The sequence below is a fragment of the Oncorhynchus nerka genome, linkage group LG2, assembly GCF_034236695.1.
Source record: "Oncorhynchus nerka isolate Pitt River linkage group LG2, Oner_Uvic_2.0, whole genome shotgun sequence".
Taxonomy (NCBI): Eukaryota; Metazoa; Chordata; class Actinopteri; order Salmoniformes; family Salmonidae; genus Oncorhynchus; species Oncorhynchus nerka.
The window spans coordinates 44,747,356-44,768,434 of NC_088397.1; the positions used below are offsets into that span (position 1 = coordinate 44,747,356).

Consider the following 21,079-nt stretch of genomic DNA (forward strand, 5'->3'; position numbering starts at 1 on the left):
TAAAATAATCAGTCATAAAATAATTTTCACCTGGTGTCAGCTCCGTTGCCCCCTAATGTACTTTCCATCTCTGGAATTTCTATTCTCATGTTTCAAACACATTTGTCTTCAGGCTTCACATAGTTGCATTCCCCAATTGCTGATCTACTACCTCTGCCAATGGTTGTTATGGTTCTGTTAAGTACAGCATGTACTCACACGAGTACTGGTATGTATCATCTAAGTGAACTTGGGAGAAAAAAAACACTAAGCTAACAAGCATAAAGAGTTCTCATGAACACATGTTTTGAAAATATACTTTATCCATTGAGTACAGAACAGCAAATATCGTTGGTGATACATTACACTTTTTATTTATTTTTTACCTTTATTTAACTAGGCAAGTCAGTTAAGAACAAATTCTTATTTTCAATGACGGCCTAGGAACCGTGGGTTAACTGCCTGTTCAGGGGCAGAATGACAGATTTGTACCTTGTCAGCTCGGGGATTTGAACTTGCAACCTTCCGGTTACTTGTCCAATGCTCTAACCACTAGGCTAACCTGCCGCATCACCCTTACAATACCTCATCTGAATTTGAATTTAAATACACAGCAGTAACCAGGTTTCCTTCCAACCTTTTTATGAGAGTAAAGTACATGTTGGATAAAAAATGTCATGACATGCCTGATGGAAACAGAACATTTTTCTGTAAACGTTCCAAAAGTTGTGTCTGTAAAATTAATTATGCGAGAAATGTCGGCGCAAATATTGATATAATAACCATCATATCGAAGTAAACTTGGGAGTCACGTGATTACATGGCGTGTGGTCCTTCCATTACGACTCGTCGAGAAAGCACGCAGTTTATTAGGCTACAGATGAAATACATTGAACTTCACAGGGTGGTGAAAGTGCAAGGTGATAAGCTTGATGCTCCTTTCCAATAATTATCGAGGGTCTTACTCTGGTGACGTGATCATCGATGCTTGGCTGCAGTTTGGCAAATAAAAATAATTTTGCTCTTTTGCCTATAATAATCTCATTGTGTAGCCTATACGTGGCTAGAGAGCACGTTCCAATACCAGAGTGGACAAACTCCCTATATAACAAAAGAAGAATTGTGAGAAAACCATATGTAGATTTCAAAATGCAATGGAAAACCATTTAACTTGTATTTTATTAGGTACATGGGAATTTAAAGCAAAACAATATTTGTATGTGCACTACGTCATCACGCACAGCCTTTTATCTGCAACAAGTCAATTTGAGGGAAACACATTTCTGGTTGGAAAATGTGCATATTGTTTTTATGCAGATTTTTGAATATTTGCATGAAAATCTGACGCCAATTGGATGGTAACCTAGCTAGTGACTAAAATGTCAAGTGACAAAAAAAATCTAAACCATGCAGTGATGGACAAAAACATCAATGTAGCAAACATGCTTAAAGTATGAATGTACCATATGGAGGAGCACAGTAGCTACACAAGGTTAAACATCGGTGACATCACAATATGTCCATTTTGTGATGTGTACGTTTTTCTATATATATTTTTTTAGATTCTGTGGAACCCAGAGTGGCATGGTGGATCAATTAGTTAGCCAGCTAACCTTGATAAGCAACCAGAAATAACTATTGATTATCTGGTTCATTAAAAAGCTAAACTTTTGTTTCATTCGATTAATCAATTTGACCATGCCCATTTCAAATCTGTCTCTCTCTCTCATATATATATATATATATATATATATATATATATATATATATTCAGGCAAGTTAGCTGGCTAACTCCTTGATCCTGCTTTGTAGTATACCCTCAGGACTACCTGACAAACAGTGGCAATTGTTACTGAGTGGACTATCCTGGCTAGATAAATACACAATCAACAATAATTGCCATGCAGGCAAAGGGGCCCTATTCAAGCAATCCCAGTAACCACACATTATCAATACAAAATCTTCATGTTTACAGTGGAAAACAGAAACACATGATTTCTAGTAAACACAAAAGAGCCTAGAAAATAACAGAAATATAAGTGCAAGATCAAACCTTGGTACTGACGTAAGATGAATGACACAACTAAACATAATGGATAGGCATTCTGATTAGCTATAAATTGTTTTAAAATCGAACGTAAAAATGTTGTAATCAGATTAACTGGACCCAATCTGATATGTACCGTAGTAGGTTTATAGGCCCACAAGTCCATTAGTACATCCGGAGGTTGTGCCAAGAGATCCATGCCAGTTGTCTTGTTACTCAATGACCTGCACAGACCGGTGAGCCGCACTGGTGATGTCGTTCACAAAGGAACCCTTATTCATCCCTTGCTGTAGGACAAATTATTAAAATATACATTAGATTTCCCCCTTGATACTGACTTTTCCCCCCTTGACAAAATAATAAGTTATGGCATAGTTACAGTTACTAGCTCACAGCAGGTTTCTCACCAAGTGTTGCCCAAGTGAAGCTGAAATGTCAAGCAACTGATGGAAGAGATCAAGACCCAACTATAGTCATTATAAATTAAGGATGAAAAGACAAGGGATAAGTTGTCCTAGGTCTGCAGAGCCTAGCACTGTCGAACCTGTTTCTCTAGATTCCTTGGCTGTACCATTTCAGCACCCCTATGGTTCCCATGCATCTAATCTTTTTCAGGTGTACAGAATACCACCAAACAGAACATAATCTCTCCATCCATCCTCCACTGTTTTGGATAATTACCTGACTGGGGCGTGGATTAGGTTCACAGAACTGAGGAAATAACCTCGACACACCCTCGACACACCCCACCCAGTCGAGTACAGACAGATACTGTGTTTTCACAACATAAAAAAGGATCCAGCAGAAATAATAGCAACTACCTTCAGGGAAGGGGTGATGAGTCATCACACAGATTACCATATTTGACCTGACTGAGCCTGCCTATTTAGATTGTCCTTTCTATTGCCCCCATTGTAAAACCCACCCAATCACATGTTGTCTTCGATTTAATTTGGTATTGAGGAGTAAACTGGTAGATAAAACACATATCTGACAAAAGAGGTCAATATCTGCAACAGGGATATCACATTGCGTCTTGCAAAAACAGAATTTGTTTGAAATATCAGCCCAAAATCCGTACCTTTTTTAGGAAACTCTGTACGTCTTTCTCTGACCAGAGGCTGTAGAGGAGCACACCTGCAGCTTTGCTGGCCTTTGGGAAATCCCTATCAAGAGAAAAAAACAATCCATGTAAGACTGGGGCATTCTTTCTATTATACTCAAACTCAAAGCTCTGTTATCTGGGTTCTTTAGAATGACTCCAATGTGGCTGCCCACAACTGTTTGATTTTTTCCCCAATTGTTCTTTATATAGTATTGTATATTGCAAACTGCTCTAATGTATTGTCCAATAGTTACAGTGAACCACGGAAATGTATTCTGCCCCAGGCAGCACATACACAGTTGAGACGAGCACAGGGTCACGCTGCAGTGAGTGCAGTGCACCTGGATGGAGAACATGTTGTAGGGTTAAGGGCCTTGCCCAAGGGCCCAAAGGTAGGGGAATGGGAGGGGATTATTATTGATTTTTTTTGGACAATTTTAAACCCAATAAAACCACACATGTGGATACAGTACAATGCCATTCAAATCATTGTTCAAACACGTATTTCCATTGTTGTCCTGTTGAAAATACATGAAAAAACAAATATATTATAACACGAAAACAAAATACATTTCAAATACATCTCATCAGCAGGGAGGAAACAGGACAAGCAATCAAATAGATGACCAAGTATGTGCAGTTTTAAAGCGTTTTCCCCATAAAACATGTCTTAAGGATTACCTTAAAACTCCCTATCGTAGGGATGGATTTTATATGGATTGGTACACCATTCCATTCCTGTGCACCTGACCAGTGTTAAGGAAGCTTTTTTCAGCTATGCTTCTATAGCGCACCGGCCTGATAATGGCAAAACTGGCACAAAAAAAATAAAAAAATAAATGGCTATGAGTCTCAAATGTAATTAAAATAACCAGACAGGTAACTGGGGGCAAGGCCATGTATAACCTTAAAAACCATTCAGTTTGATTTTCACCACCCAGAGATCAACTGGAAGCCAGTTCAGTTCCCTGAATATTATGACCAATGTGCATCCTAGGGCTTGAGTATAATTCTCATCAGATTATTTTGGGCTGTTTGAAGTTTGTCTTTCAGATTTGATGTCATGCCACTGAACCATGAGATACAAGCATAGCCATAGTGGCACTGGATCAGAGATGCTGCCATGGTCCTCATAGTCTCTGTATCCTTGAGGATGTGAATCCAGCAGCCCTCCATCCATTTGCCAGATCGAACGGGCCATTTTTCCGCCACGGGTCCAACTCCTTAGCCGCAGGACTAACTACGGCTAACGTGACATTTTTTTGCAATACAGAATATTGACCAGGCCTTACCTGTTCTTGCTCAGGTCGTTAACTGAGTTGACCAGCTTGTTGGTCAGCAGGGGTTTCCCCAGCTCGGGCTCCTTCATCAGCAGACTGTGGCTGGTTTGGCACGCCATGGCCAGGGTGTCATCACACTCTGTCTCTTCCTTGGTCCATGAGCTGAGGATGCCAACTAGCTCTGGTAGGGTCTGTCGGGCTTCAGACAAAAACACATCCCATTAGGTCATTCACTTCCAGCAAACGCACTCTATGAAGTGTTGCTAATTCAACCACAAAATGTTAAAAGCTAAAACAACCAAAGGTCAGGTGTAAATAAAATGTTTAATCCTCTCTGAAGGGAAGGGGAAAGTGAAGGGAAAGGGTATACCTAGTCAGTTGCACAACTGAATGTGTCCAACCGAAATGTGTCTTCCGCATTTAACCCAAGTACCCAACCGCTTAGAATCAGAGAGGTGGGGGAGGGCAGCCTTAAAATACCAGGAGAAAATTTGCTTAGCTAAACTGGCCCTGCGAGATGTTTGCGCTCAATGCAAACTACACAATCATTGAAACAAGGTTGCCTCCGACCAAACATTCTAGGTTCCATCTGTTCTACAAAGAACAGGGCTATGATTGGTGTCCATGCTCACCCATGGTGCTCTGAAGGCGTTGGTTCTTGGCCAGGTTCCCTACCAGAGACACAGCAGTTTTCTGGAGGCTGGGGTTGGAGGATTGCAGCAAGGGAGAGATGTGAGGCAGGCCGTTCAGCTTCTGCACGATACTCTGGCTTATCACACTAGATACCTGTGGACACAGAGATGAAGACATTATAAAAGGGTCTATGAAGCATATTAAGTTAAGTGGGACCATGACGTGAATGTTGTTTTTTTCTACACACATGTGGTGCATGTTTTTCTCTATACATTTGTTGCATTTAAATGACTTTTTGTGTGAACATATAATGAAATAATCCAAATGATGAGTGTTGTTCATACAATGCCATGGTAAGCAGTGAGGTTCTGCAGGGCTCCAGAGCAGGCCTCCAGGGTCTCTTCTCTCTGGCTGGACCCCAGCAGAGACAGGTAACTCTGCATGGTCTTGGAGTGGAAGAGCCAGCCTGCTCCTTTAGGGTTCTGCTCCTCCATCACAGGGTAGTCAAAGTGACTCTACAAGAGTAAAAAAGAAGAATATTTTTTTAGGCGATGGAAAATATACGATGGAAGTTGATGTACATGTAATTGCTGTGTGTAATGATAAAAAAAAATGTATAGATCATTCAATACTATATGTTGTTATTGTGTATCCGTCTCTCTCTGCTCTCCCTGGATTTGATTTGACCCATATGCCTGTCTCACCTCCTGGTCCTGAACCTTGCTGCTCTGTGGGCTGAAGCACCCAATGGGGCCGGTCTCACTGGGGGCGTTGGCCCTGCTGGGGGTCCTGGCCAGGGCATTGATCCTGCTGAAGAGGGCCGGGGCTTCACTCTCCAGTTGGAAGCTCAGGTTGTGCAAGACACACACACAATTTTCCACAGACTGACACAGACAGAGGCAAAGTATTAAAGGGTTGGTTAGCTTAGCATGTACTGTATCTCCATTTGAGCACACACATGTTCATAGTATGATCCATCCAACTCCAAGTTAGAAAGTAGGTAGCACAAACATGTAACCATTGGAGAAAATGTATTCCATGAAACGTTCACATGTAGTTAGAGCTAGACTTTCTATTATTGCTGAATAATTATATTCCATGAATTCAACATTACCTGTTTAAACTTTATTTTAAGTAATTCAATGTTGCATGCTCACCTTGTCATCTGGCCTCTCTGCAGCCACACAACGCTGGACATAACTGACCAGAGAGTCGACGAGGCCTCGACAGTTACGCATGGCCTGCCTGTTGCCTTGAGTCGCACAGCTCAGGTTTCTGTTGGGAAAATGAAGTTAAACTGGTCTTGTCATACATCAGGTAAAGGCAGGTCAGGCCAGCATTGTATAGTCTGACAGTGGATAACAATACAGACTAGAACAAAACAGTACATTCATCCATTAGTGACAGTAAGAATTTGTATTATGCTATTCACCCAATACTGAGATTGGCACAGACACAATTGAAGAGGCTAGGAGTAGTATTGAGAGTAAGCTACAGGTTCAGCCAGTGCAGTGCTACTGGAACAAATCTAATTAAGCGCTTCGCTCAATGCCAAAACAAGCATAGATGGTACCTGGGATCTATCATCATTAGCCCCTCCCATTGCCAGTTCATAAGTCTGTCTCTCTAACTTCCTGGATAACTGCCAGTATCAATCTGTGCAATGTGCCCTCCTGATCTACAGCATTGATTGATGCGTCTCACCGTAGACATGCCGTAGCATGGTAGAAGACCTCTGGGTCTTGGTTGTTGTTTGTCTCATCTCCAGTGTATGGTACTACCACAGTCTCAGTCAGGACAGGCAGAGCACTACGCACCAGCTCTGGCTTCAGACTGTCTGCAGATGACAGGTTCCAAAGGAGACCTGAAGAGAAAGGACAAAGTTGCAGTAGTTCAGTGGTAGTAGAAGCAGCAGTTGTTCAAATAGCTGGTACCTGCTACTCATGTGGCATTATTACCATCGATCTTAGCAAGCTCAACACAAACAATAAATTCAACACAAGCAATACTAGATAGCCAACACAGTGCACATTGATCAAACTGTTATGACACGGGCACGGCGTGTACTTCCCAAAGCATAACTAGGAAAGAGAACAAAAGCCTGCGCACCTTTCGTGTCACGCCCTGACCTTAGAGATCCTTTTAATTCTCTATTTTGGTTAGGTTAGAGTGTGACTAGGGTGGGCAATCTAGTTTTCATATTTCTTTGTTTGGCCTGGTATGGTTCCCAATCAGAGGCAGCTGTCTATCGTTGTCTCTGATTGGCAATAATACTTAGGCAGCCTTTTTCCCACCTTAGTTTGTGGGATCTTGAATAGGTGCTGTGTAGCCTGCAGAACTTTACGTTCATTTTGCATTTTGCTGTTTTTCGGTGTTAATTTTAAATAAAGTAAGATGTTCGCCTACCACGCTGCACCTTGATTTAATTCAACCAACGAACGTGACACTTCGAGTCTCCACGACCAGGGTTGACACGAAATACGAGGTGTTTAATTTTCACTTAACTACAGTACAGCTCTGTCATTGTCACTAATGTCTCTTATAACCGAAAATAACTTCTAGACATCAGGACTGAGATTACTCACCACGGATTAGCAGAATCCTTTTTTTCCTTTTACGTGTTTGACGAGCCCGATGCGAAGGATATACTGCTTTCTCAGGAACAGGCCCAGATCCCCGTGATTTGCGTGAAGGCGGAGAAAAAGGGGCCGAGAATTCGTAGGCGATCGAATAAACCCCCACTTCCTTCCATTCTGCCAGAAAACGTGCAATCTTTGGAGAATAAAATCAATGACCTACGCGGAAGATTAAACTAGCAATGGGACATTAAAAACGGTAATATCTTATGCTTCACAGAGTTGTGGCTGAACGACGACACTATCAACATACAGCTGGCTGGTTATACACTGTATCGGCAGGATAGAACGTCTGGTAAGACAAGGGGCGGCGGACTATGTATTTTTGTAAATAACAGCTGGTGCACAATAACTAAGGAGGTATCAAGGTATTTGCTTGCCTGAGGTAGAGTATCTCATGATAAGCTGTAGACCACACTATCTACCTAGAGAGTTTTCATCTGTATTTTTCATAGCTGTTTACATAGTTCCAGCCTCTGACTGTGGTGGTAAGACAGCATCGAATGAGCTGTATTCCGCCACAAGCAAACAAGAGTCACCCAGAGGCGGCGCTCCTAATAGCAGGGGACTTTAATGCAGGGAAACTGAAATTAATTTTTACCAAATTTCTATCAGCATGTCAAATGTGCAACCAAGAGGAAAATAAATTCTGGACCACCTCTACTCCACACACAGAGACGCATACAATGCTCTCGCTCACCCTCCATTTGGCAAATCTGACCATAATTCTATCCTCATTACAAGCAAAAATTAAAGAAGGAAGCACCCGTGACTAGATCAATAAAAAAGTGGTCAGATGAAGCAGATGCTCGGCTCCAGTACTGTTTTGCTAGCAAAGACTGGAATATGTCCACGGGATTCCTCCGATGGCATTGCAGACTACACCACATCAGTCATTGGCTTCATCAATATGTGCATCGATGATGTCGTCCCCACCGTGACCGTACGTACATACACAAACTAGAAGCCATGGATTACTGGCAGCATCCGCATTGAGCTAAAGGCTAGAGCTGCTGCTTTCAAGGAGTGGGAGCTTATATGAAATCCTGCTATTCCCTCCGACGAACGATCAAACAGGCAAAGCGTCAATAAAGAACTGAGATCTAATTGTACTACACCGGCTCTGACATTCGTTGGATGTGGCAGGGCTTGCAAACCATTACAGACTACAAAGGGAAGCACAGCTGCGAGGTGCCCAGTGACACGAGCCTACCAGACGAGCTAAACTACTTATATGTTCGCTTTGAGGCAAATAACACTGAAAAATGCATGGGAGCACCATCTGTTTTGGGAGACTGTGTGATCACGCTCCCCCGCAGCCGATGTGAGTAAGACTTTTAAACATATCAACAGTCACAAGGCCGCAGGGCCAGACGGATTACCAGGACGTGTACTGCGAGCATGTGCTGACCAACTGGCAAGTGTCTTCACTGACATTTTCAACCTCTCCCTGTCCGAGTCTGTAATACCAACATGTTTTAAGCAGACCACCATAGTGCCTGTGCCCAAGAACACTAAGGTAACCTGCCTAAATGACTACCGACCTGTAGCACTCACGTCTGTAGCCATGAAGTGCTTTGAAAGGCTGGTCATGGCTCACATCAACATCATTATCCCAGAAACCCTAGACCCACTCCAATTTGCATACCACCCCAACAGATCCACAGATGATTCAATCTCTATTGCACTCCACACTGCCCTTTCCCACCTGGACAACAGGAACACCTGTGTGAGAATGCTATCAATTGACTACAGCTCAGCGTTCAACACAATCATTACATGCCGATGACACAACAGTGGTAGGCCTGATCACCGACAATGACGAGACAGGGAGGAGACCTGGCCTTCCTCTGACACCGCCTGGTATAGAGGTCCTGGATGGCAGGACGCTTGGCCCCAGTGATGTACTGGGCCATTTGCATTACCCTCTGTAATCCCTTGCGGTCAGAGGCTGAGCAGTTGCCATACCAGGCAGTGATGCAACCAGTCAGGATGCTCTCGATGGTGCAGCTGTAGAACCTTTTGAGGATCTGAGGACCCATGCCAAATCTTTTCAGTCTCCTGATGGGGAAATAGGTTTTTGTTGTGCCCTCTTCACGACTGCCTTGGTGTGCTTGGACCATGTTAGTTTGTTGGTGATGTGGACACCAAGGAACTTGAAGCTCTCAACCTGCTCCACTGCAGCCCTATCGATGAGAATGAGGGCGTGCTGGGTCCTCTTTTTTCCTGTAGTCCACAATCATCTCCTTTGTCTTGATCACGTTGAGGGCGAGATTGTTGTCCTGGCACCACAAGGCCAGGTCTCTGACCTCCTCTCCCTCGTTTACACCTCTGCTACTCTCTGTTGTTATCATCTATGCATAGTCACTTTAATTACTCCACCTATATGTCCATACTTCATCAACTAACCGGTGCCCCCGCACATTAACTCTGTACCCCTGTATATAGTCTCGCTATTGTTATTTTACTGTTGCTCTTAATTACTTGTTACTTTTATTTCTTATTCTTATCCATATTTTTTGAAACTGCATTGTTGGTTTGGGGCTCGTACGTAAGCATTTCACTGTAAGGTCTACACCTGTTGTATTCGGCGCATGTGACTAATACAATTTGATTTGATTCATATATATCACAGATACTGTAGTACTGTTGCTAGTCAAGAACCAGGCTAAATATTTGATTACACAAGAGCCGGTTGATTGAATACAGCCTCTGAAAGACGGAACAATAGTGAGAGCAGGCTGGTCTAGCCTCCAGAACACAGTGTCACATTCTGACCACAGTTCTGTTATTTTATCTTTGTTTTAGTATGGTCAGGGCGTGAGTTGGGTGGGCAGTCTATGTTTGTTTTTCTATGTTGGTTTTTGAGTTCGGCCTACTATGGTTCTCAATCAGAGGCAGCTGTCAATTGTTGTCCCTGATTGAGAATCATATTTAGGTAGCCTGTGTTTCAGTTTTGAGTTGTGGGTTTTGTCTTCAGTGTCAGTGTTTGTCGCCACATGGGACTGTTTCGTTCATTTCACGTTTATTGTTTTGTATTTCGTAGTGGTCAGTTTATGTTTTAAAATAAACATTATGGACACTTACCACTCTGCGTTTTGGTCCTCCGATCCTTCTCGCTTCTCCTCCTTAGAAGAGGAGGACGAGATCCCTTACACACAGACTATTGTGAGATGTCTCACCTATATCAAGTTCCCCTGGCACAATGCAGCACAAGAGAACTCCGGTGTGACTGACAGCAGGATCTGATCAGGTTTAAGGGGAGCGTGTTTAGTGAGAGTGAGTGATTTCCTGTGCTCTACGGCACAAATATATTTAATGTAAATATGCATGTTTTGGTATCAGAAAGCAACACAAGCATGTTTCGCTTTCATACCCGCTTGCATTCACACTGGGGCACATGTCTGCAAAGCGTCAGCATTCTGTGATGTCACTAGACGGAGAAGTGTTGTGTACAGAAATAGAAAAGTGTTCTCTACCTGTGAGTTGTTTCTGTGTCTCGGTAGAGTCTGTGTCTCGGAGCAGGGCCAGTGCCTCAGTGATGCCCCCACAGCGCTGGACCTCCTCCTTGTTGCCCGCATCTTTAAAGGCCAAGTTCCGCAGGGCGGCGGAGGCAGTCTGTTGGACCTGGGGACTAGGACATCTAAGCAGGTTCACCAAAGGGGGGATCCCTTTGAGCCGCAGCACCTGAGAGACATGTAATACTGTTAAGACATGCTAATTCGGGACAGTGTCCTTCAGGACAGGACAGAGTTGTTTAATCCTGGTCCAAGAGACCCAGATGCGTGTCCTCACCTCCTGCTTGGCCTTGTCCTCTGAGTAGGTAGCGTGTTGGATGAAGGAGGCTCCACAGAGCTGGTAGTTCTCATCTCCACTGGACAGGTACTCCACCGCCTCCTTCATGGTTATATCAGCTATCTGACCATTACCATTAATCCTGTTGGGAAAAGCACATACATGTATCAACACCTGTTCACAAACATTTCAAATGCAACTCATCAAAGCCCAAAGCAGCATTTACACACTCACTCATTCCACTCACCCCGCTTCACCCTTGATCTTGATCTCTGATATCTTGGACTCAGCCACAGAGAGGTTTGAGGGTGCCCTCTCAATACGACCTTGGCTGCTGGTAATCTGGCCACTACTTTTCGTCTGACGCGTGCCAATCAACTGGCTGTTCCTTTTCTGCACCTCGTTGCCTTTGACAGCGACCTGAGAGGAGCTGTTGCCATTGGAGATGACCTGACTGCTGTTCCTCTCAGTCAGGAAGAAGCTGGACCTGTTGGGCTGGAGCTGCCGGGCGGGGGCCGAGGACTGCAGTAGCTGCTGCTGCATGGTGGTGGTGGTACTAGTAGTGGTGCGGAAGGGGGCCAGGTCAGGCACACTGCGGCTGCTGTTGTGCTTGCCTATGGTGGGGCTGAGAGGGAATCGTCTCTCCCACTGGCTGGAGCTGCTCATGTTCCTCTGGACCGTAGATTCCTTGGAGGCCACGACCCTTCGCTTGGTGCTTTTCTCATAGCTGAGCTGCAGGACGAAGGAATTGAGTAAATGCGAGCAGACACAAAGCAGGAATATTGCAACACTTTCAACTTCATTCCAAAATCATAATACACACAAAGGCGTAGACCCACTTTGATGAAGATAAATACTGTGTACTGCATTGAATCAATCTATTTTTATTGATAACTATTCTAGACTTGTCTAATTGGCAGAGGGCAGTGGGAAATCAGAACTATTCATATACGATTTGTAGTGGGCACCTCTCCAGAATAAGATTTATGTTACATAAACAGTTGTGACAGGCATCATCATGACTGGACAGGACAGGCCAAGACACACTACATACAAACAGAACATTTTGTGAATGCTTGTTTTTCTCACCGACTGTGAGTTGTGTGAGACATCATTTGTAAATAATGTGTTAGCAATGGTTTACATACAATAGTAATTAGTAACCGTATTAAGTAATAGTAAGGGTAATGTGTGACGATAATCTACATAATATGTTGAGTGTGAATATGGATTTCTTTCTCTCTTTGTTCATGAACAAGAATGAAGACCTCCAGAGCTCGGTTGAGGTGGAAACTTGGCATGGACCAGATTTCCGTTTGGAGTACTCATCATGCCTCACCTTTGTGAGGTGGATAAGTGAAAGCACATGATTGAGAGAAAGATGTCAGTTTCAACAATGAGTCAGGTGCCATTATGGGAGGATGCCTCACTTTTCTCACTTGTGCTGGAGAGAAAGCTGAACAAGACTCCCCAGATTTCTGGAGCAATAATGACTGGGCAGTATCTCACATTCACACCCAGTCCTGTGGTTAGTCAGTCATCTCCAGCACCTGGTTACACCTGACTCAGACTCTCATGACAGACTGTTCCCATACATTGAGTAGCTGGCCATGTGAGATATGGTTCTGGGTTCCGAGAATAGTCTCAGATTTACTACCCCATGATGACCATGGCACTGCTTTCATTAATATCCACTGCGCCTAAAGCTGTAAAAGGGATTTTAGGGGATTTTTGTTGTTGTTGATCACCACTGAACCATAATTTGTCCTTAAATGATATACTGCTAAATACAAACTGATGAACCAAGCACAGTTAAAAATATGGGACAGTGTTTTCTATCTTTGTATTTAAAACAAAAGGGAATGTGATGCGAAATATGAAAAGCTTCATACCGTTTTTGAGAGGCCATTTGTACCATTAAAGAAGGCACCTCCATTAAGACTGGTAGGTGACTTAAAGGAGTCAGTGAATATGTTGATGTACACAGGACCTACGGAGAAAAACAAGAGATTGTAAATGGCTTAAAATATGTTAATATTAGTTATCACTGTAAAATATTGAGTGCGAGAAAAGAGACTAAATTAAATTGAGGGCTTGAGGAAGCAAGTCTCCAAGCTGTAATGACTAATACGTTTGAAATCTTTAATCACATTACGAGATGCACTGTGATGAGAGATGCAGTAACTATGTTTGGCCATGTTTTTCCAACTGTCAAACATCAAATGTGTTTTGTTTAGGTGGGACAAAATGCATTTTTGAACATGTTTCATCTGAGCCTGCCAACCAAGCATTATACCTATTTGCTGTTTTGACAAAAACAAATGATTGGTATTGTACTGTTAACGTCATTGTCATGCCATCCACAGTGTCTTATGCTTTCAGATAATAAACAGGGAACTTATGCATTCTAGTGAAATATGTATTGTAAGTTGCTCTGGATCGGGGTTAGGCTTAATTCAGAACTTTGGAACTGACTCCCATTCAACTCATGAGTTGAAATTCAAATTTAATTTGGCCGCACCCCACAGGAGGTATAACTTGAATGACATGAAGTATAATTTAATTCAGTGCAATTCAAATCAATTCCACTCAGTCATAAAACATGAGAGAGTTTCATTGAATCTGACAAGTCACACTTCCAGCTACCAAATAATATTTCACTTTTCTCTGGAAACAATGTTCATAAACTATTTTAAGTGCTTAGAATACCCAATTAGGTTTCCACCAACCATTTAATTTCTTGGGCTTCTTTTGAAGGCCTCAGGGTCAACTTGAGGGTTAAACTAATGCATTCTGGGAGAGGTAGTATTTTCCCCATATAGATTTTTTTTTTATAACATAGAACATTCTCATTCTGGTTTTGTTTTCCTTGATTATTCATTTTAAGAGTTTCTGAAAATCAGTTGTTTCAACAATATTTTATATGTATATAACGACATGTTTGACGTTACGTACATTACAGTATGTATATTTATTTATATAACGGGTGGGTCTAATCCTGAATGCTGATTGGTTAAAAGTGCATTCCAGCCGTTGTCTATTCCACAAATTACCACCGGATAAATCTATTACATTAAAATGCCTATTTATGTTCCATCTGACTGTGCAATCCGCTGTCTCGTCAGCCCAGCCAGGCACTTTAAAAACTTGGATCTCCACTATAAAAAGCATCTAGACATTATCTCACATTTCTTTGAGACTAACATTTAGTTTTCAACAGCGGAGATTTGTATAAACCTTGCTGTCTGTCTCGCCAACATTTTCAACATCGTTTCAATATTCAAATTCGATCTCCAGCTGTCCCATTGTAAGGAATGTGTCGGGAGTCCGGACAAAACAGCCAGGCAACGTGTCTTAGCTAATTGAAACCATGAATCAGCTGGCATCATTTTTATGGATATATACAAAGAAATGTCAATTGAAAACAGGTAAAACGAAATGAAGTGCTTGTGTTAGCTGTGTTGTTGGCTAGCTCCTCTGAACAACAGTGTCCTTAGCTCATTGTTATGGATGTATCCAAATAAATGTCACTAGAAAACAGCTTAAAATAAATGCAAATGCAGCTCCTTTGCTGTAATTCTGGCTGCACTTTTAATGTGACTATAAATTCACTGAATTAAATTATATTTCCTTTCATTCATATTATATTTGCAACTATGTGTGCTGTTTACTACTTCAATTCAAATTAAATTCACATTCAATAACTGAATTGGAATTTATGAGTCATTCTCAATTAAATTCGGAATTGAGCAAAACAGTGCTCTGGATAAGAGTGTCTACTAAATGACTCAAATGTAATATAAAAAGTGTTCGGCTATAGTACTTACAACAAATAAGAAATTATTTTACTTATGTTTGTACATATTTGTCTTGAACTTGCTTTCTTGAAATTGTTTTATTGTGAGAGCTCTGGTGAGTACATTTTCCAATGTAGGCTACTTATTATAATAAATACAGTTGAGTAAGATTTACAATGTAGGCTACGTAGACAGTTAGTGATGGAAACATTAGCTGTGGTCAATTCTCAATTTCCTTTTGAAAATGTAGAACAGGCCTGAGTGGTGTGGACATCATTCTATGGGTGTGGACATGGCCTTCCATGGTGTGCAATAGGGTGCTCATTGCAAATATATTGAAGAGGTAGAATTCAAATTGGGCTCTGCTGTAGATGGTAACAACATTTTCATGAAATTAAGTTGAGTAATAATACATCAAATGTATTCTAATTAGTTTAGAAAATCAAAGATTTAGGGCGCTGGTTCAGATGTGCCAGCACAATGGCATAATGCAGTGCATGATAATCCAGCATCCTGGCATTGACATTTCCGACAACAGAGGGGCTTCACTTTCGCAGCCCCTAGTGTTGCACCGTACACCGAAACGTCTGTACTTTTCCGACACTACAACGTGAAAAAACGGTTTGGTACCTGGATTTTGTTCCTTTCGGTTCATCTATCAAAGGTATCTTTGGTATCCAACAAAATGTATTTCATTTATTATAATATGTATTAATTTGCCAAGTTTATCGTAAAACATGAACAGAATGCATCAGTGATTCATATTCCCTGCAACTTTCTGAAGAGGCAATGGCACATGTCTGTGTGTGTGCGGTGCGTATAGCCATTAGCGATGCTAATGATAACCGTCTTCGGGTAAACGGAAAGGCTTTCTATCTACTACAAAGAAGCCTACGTGGCAGAATCATGATTATTTGCATCAATCCAGGTGGGCATTTGTTTTGCAAACTCCATCATGTGTGTGTGCGCTACCGAAACACTGCTAACCAAACAAAAGTGGTAATGCACGCTCACTTGAATTAAAGCTGCAATATGTAACTTTTAGGGAGCCCCAACCAAATTCACATAGAAATGTGACTTATAGATCTGTCATTCTCATTGAAAGCAAGTCTAAGTTTCGATGGTTCAATGATTTTCTACACTATACTTGCTTGCTTTGTGACCTATTGTAGATCTCTTTTCTACCTTCAAATTAATTGGCACACAGTCTGTGTCATCATTAGGATTTCTAAGAAAATCAGATAATTTACATGGAAGCATGATTGTCTCCCAACTTTCATTTGGACACATTCTCCTAGATTATCTCTTGTTGAGTGTCCCACACAATATAAATTCTATTGCAGTTTTTCAACTGGTGCTCTACCCAAGGCAGGAAGACACTACTGCCATATTCTCCAAATGTGTAAACTTGGTGGGTAGGTAAGGAATGGACAATGACAGCTCTGTCAATGATTTTGGCATCAAAAGAAGAGGGGCACATATCATATATATATGATATAGTGATCATGCCTAGCAGATTTTGGGGTTGCCAGGTTAAGCAATATGGTATTTAAAAAGGATTGGAGTACATGGGTTATTCTCATGAGAGAAAAACTCATCCAGGTTTCCATTTTGGAACTTGCTGGCAATGTAAAGTTGGCTGAAAAGTGTGCAATCACTTTTTAATGCTGATATTTGCTTTTTCTATTTTGTGACTGGCTTTGCCTTAGCATTTTTAAGCAGTGGTACAATATTCCTCTTAATGCTCTGATGGATGGATGTGTTCCTATCCACAATGACTTCCTTGAGCTATACACTGAGTGTACAACACATTAAGAACACCTTCCTAATATTGAGTTGCTTGAGATGGTGGTTTCTTGGTTTTTGTGCGATGAACTTTGCTTGTGTTGAAGATTGTGTTGAAGGGGGAAATCTACATTCAAAATCTGGAATTCAAAACCAACCAGTAGTCTGGCCTGCTCAGGTCCCGCTACTATCCATCTCCAGAAGGCAGTGAGGTTCTCTGTTAGTCCAATGGCTCCCCCATGTTCCTTTTACCAGCTAATGATTTTTCTCATGGGCTTGGTCAAGTTGCATGAATGAGAATTTGTTTCGTGTTTTTGGCAGGACCCAGAAGTCTGAGAATGCTTCTCTGATGTTAGCCAGTAGAGCTTTCATGTCTTGAATGTGGATAGGAATCCACCTTGCGTAGTTTGCTCTGTCCAGTGCAAAGAACCTTGGTGCCAAGGCTTCTAATATTTCAATAGAAATACCAAAATCTCTAGTTCTGTGCACACAGAGAAAAATCATCACAAGTCTTTAAAATTCAAGAACAATGTTCCAGAACTGGAAGGTTTGATACTTGCTTCTTTCTATGTATCAAAAGAAGTGCATTGTGGACTCCAACAGCCAAGCATCTTTCAGGAGTTTTGACAATGAAAGCAAAGTAACTTGATTGTGCCTGTTTTGGTAAAGTGTGCTGCCTATACAGTAAGTATGAGCCTGCTGTCCCTGAAGTTTCCACCCCAGCATAATAATAACCAGCACCTCACAACATTCCCTGTTTGTCCCCTACCAATTTCCCCAAGGACGTCATTTTGTTAGCTGGGTAGCTAGCTAGATTTAATATTATACACTGAACAAAAATATAAAATGCAACATGCAACAATGTCAAAGAGTCACAGTTCATATAAGGACATCAGTCAGTTGAAATGAATTCAATAGACCCTAATATATTAATTTTACATGACTGGGAATACAGATATGCATCTGTTGATCACAGATACCTTTAAAAAAAGGTATGGGCATTGACCAGAAAAGCAGTCAGTATCTGGTGTGACCACAATTTGCCTCATGTAGTGCCGCACATCTCCTTCACGTACAGTTGATCAAGCTGTTGATTGTGGCCTGTGGAATGTTGTCCCAGTCCTCTGCAATGGCTGTGCAAAGTTGCTGGATATTGGTGGGACCTGGAACATGCTGTCATACACGTCAATCCAGAGCATCCCAAACATGCTCAATGGGTGACACGTCTATGAGTATGGAAGAACTGGGGACATTTTCAGCTTCCAGGAATTGTGTACAGATCCCTTCAACATGGGGCTGTGCATTATCATGCTGAAACATGAGGTGATGGCATGGCAATGGGCCTCAGGATCTCGTCACGGTATATCTGCGGATTCAAATTGCCATAGATAAAATGCATTTGTGTTCAAAGTCCGTAGCTTATTCCTGCCCATACCATAACCCCACCGGAACCATAGGGCACTCTGTTCACAACGTTGACATCAACAAACCACGACACCATACACACCATCTACACGGTACAGTTGAAACCGTGATTAATCCGTGAAGATTTCCCTTCTCCAGCATGCCAGTGGCCATTGAAGGTGAACATTTGTCCACTGAAGTTGGGTACGACGCTGAACTGCAGACAGGTCAAGACCCTGTTGAAGATGACGAGCACGCAGATGAGCTTCCCTGAGACAGTTTATGACAGTTTGTGCAAATATTCTTCGGTTGTCCAAACCCACAGTTTCATCAGCTGTCCGGGTGGCTGGTCTCACATGATCCCACAGGTGAAGAAGCCGGATGTGGAGGTCTTGGGCTGGCGTGGTTACACATGGTCTGCTGTTGTGAGGTCAGTTGGACGTACTGCCAAATTCTCAAAAACGACATTGGAGGCGGCTTATGGTAGAGACATAAACATTAAATTCTCTGGCAATTGTTCTGGTGGACAGTTGTGCAGTCAGCATGCCAATTGCACGCTCCCTCAAAACGCGAGACATCTGTGGCATTGTGTTTTGCGACAAAACGGCACATTTTATTGTCCTCCGCACAAGTTGCACCTGTGTAATTATTATGCTGTTTAATCAGCTTCTTGATATCCCACCAGTCAGGTGGATAGATTATCTTGGCAAAGGAGAAATGCTCACTAACAGGGATGTAAACAAATTGGTGCACACACTTTGAAACAAAATAAGATTGTGCATATGGAACATTTCTGGAATCTTTTATTTTAGCTCATGAAACATGGGACCAACACTTTACATGTTGCATTTATATTTTTGGTCAGTATATGTTGCCTGTTGTTTTCCTTTAGTTAGGTAACCAACAAGAATAATATTTTAAGTGAACAAAAACTGTGGCTAGCTTTTCTTGACATGGCTAGGGTTATGTAAAAGCCTATGTTAGAACGACCATCTCCGGTTTAAAGTCATTTTGAAATTATCCTTGTTCTCAATCAATTAGCTAAATAATGCAACTCCCAGGGGGTGTTGGGATTTTTAAAAGCTTGATAACATGATGTCTTTAACCCTTTAAAGACATTTGTTAAGGTGATTCATGTAGTAGTTCAACAAAAGTGGTTTATAGATAGATTTCTGCCACTTAGGTCACATTGCTTATTTAATATAATGGCATATTGTTGAAGGCTGGTCCATTACTCACAAATCCACAATATGTTTTATTATAAATGGCAACAAAAATTCAACAGTAATATCCCCTTTCCAAAATCTGATTCAGTATTGGCGATTATAATGGATTATTATGTTAAAAAGAATCAGGGTTCCATGCCCCAATTTTTGGGCATCCATTCTAATAGCAATTAACACATCCCAAAGACTATCTCATACAAATGTAAGGCTTAAATCCACTGGGTAACAGTTTCATATCAAGGTGATATTACATAAATCGTAGTGTAATGTAAAAGCCTATGTTAGTTTAAGGTCATATTCAGAGGAAACAAGCCATGTTCTCAAAATATTTGCTATATATGGTAACTCCTTGGGTGTGTTGGCAATTCTTTTTACTTGATAACTAACCGGTTTTTAACCCTTTAAAGACATTTGTTGAGGTGATTCGTGTAGTAGGTCAACAACATTTGAGAGGTGTACAGGTTGATTTCAGGTGTTTCCTGACAATTTCTTCCACTTTAGGCAGGTTGGCTATGAAATATAAGACTGCTTCAGTGCTACTTACAAATACACAATAGTTGTATTATATATGGCTACAAAAGGTCAACAGTAATATCACATTTCTAAAATCTGATTCAGTATTTGTGGATAGGAGGGGTTCTAATATCAATTAATACATCTCAAAGAGCAACTCTAACAAATGTGACGCTTTAATCGCGCTGTACAGGTTTCATAACTTTTTGAAGTTAAGCAGGAGGAGCACAATGAGGAAAAGAAAGCCATCAATAAGTCGATGTTTGTATCGGTTCAATAGTAAATGATTCGAAATATATATCAGTTGGCCTAAATATATGGTTATTTTGATATTAAAATGACAAATGTTGCACTTTGTTTACTTAACAGACTACAAAAGTGGAGTTGCTGAAATTGTATTTGTGCGGTTTTCATATTTGACAATGAATACGCTAAATCATTCACAACAATGCACATCATATGTAAAAAAATATATAATAATAATGAAACCATAACCAGATTTGACTTTAGGTCAATTCAAATAGCATACAAATAACTTATTAGGCTATCTATGTTTCTATAATAATAATTAGGCCTCTGCTTACTCGTTGGGGATGTCGTTGGCGACGACACAGATCCATGTTTACTGTACTTCGACTTGCCCCTCTTGATGGTTTGCACCTGATCCAAGACTCGCTGCTGTTTGGACCGAAGTTTTTTATCGGATGGCAAAGCAAGGGATGTCTCATCCACATTCCCGATGGACATGGCCGATTTCAACGGGTCCATTGTCATCATGAAGTTCCGTTTCCAGCTGTAATTAACAAATGCGACAGTCCGTTCCTAGGTCTGTACAGGTGGCGTTTGTACGTGCAATCGAATATACAATGCACCTTGCCC

At 41.5% G+C, this 21,079-nt stretch overlaps 1 protein-coding gene across 1 annotated transcript; it reads right to left on the bottom strand.

Annotated features, from left to right (window-relative positions):
• Positions 1-1,117: 1,117 nt before the first annotated feature.
• Positions 1,118-21,057, bottom strand: LOC115135790 (plakophilin-1-like). Its single transcript, XM_029670875.2, has 13 exons — positions 20,785-21,057; positions 13,368-13,465; positions 11,723-12,207; positions 11,476-11,617; positions 11,160-11,367; positions 6,749-6,908; positions 6,202-6,319; positions 5,749-5,928; positions 5,389-5,559; positions 5,044-5,197; positions 4,424-4,610; positions 3,108-3,192; positions 1,118-2,313 (listed from the first exon to the last, which is right to left on the bottom strand). The coding sequence occupies exons 1-13, from the start codon at positions 20,975-20,977 to the stop codon at positions 2,239-2,241; spliced, it is 2,256 nt and encodes a 751-aa protein (XP_029526735.2). The 5' UTR covers positions 20,978-21,057; the 3' UTR covers positions 1,118-2,238.
• Between the last annotated feature and the right edge of the window lie 22 nt (positions 21,058-21,079).

Coding starts and splice junctions, on each gene's coding strand:
- LOC115135790 (XM_029670875.2), bottom strand. CDS start 20,977: ATGATGACAATGGACCCGTTGAAATCGGCCATGTCCATCGGGAATGTG. Junction 12,208..13,367: donor CAAATGGCCTCTCAAAAACG/GTATGAAGCTTT, acceptor TTCGTCCTGCAG/CTCAGCTATGAGAAAAGCAC. Junction 6,909..11,159: donor GACACAGAAACAACTCACAG/GTAGAGAACACT, acceptor CTTTCTCTTCAG/GTCTCCTTTGGAACCTGTCA.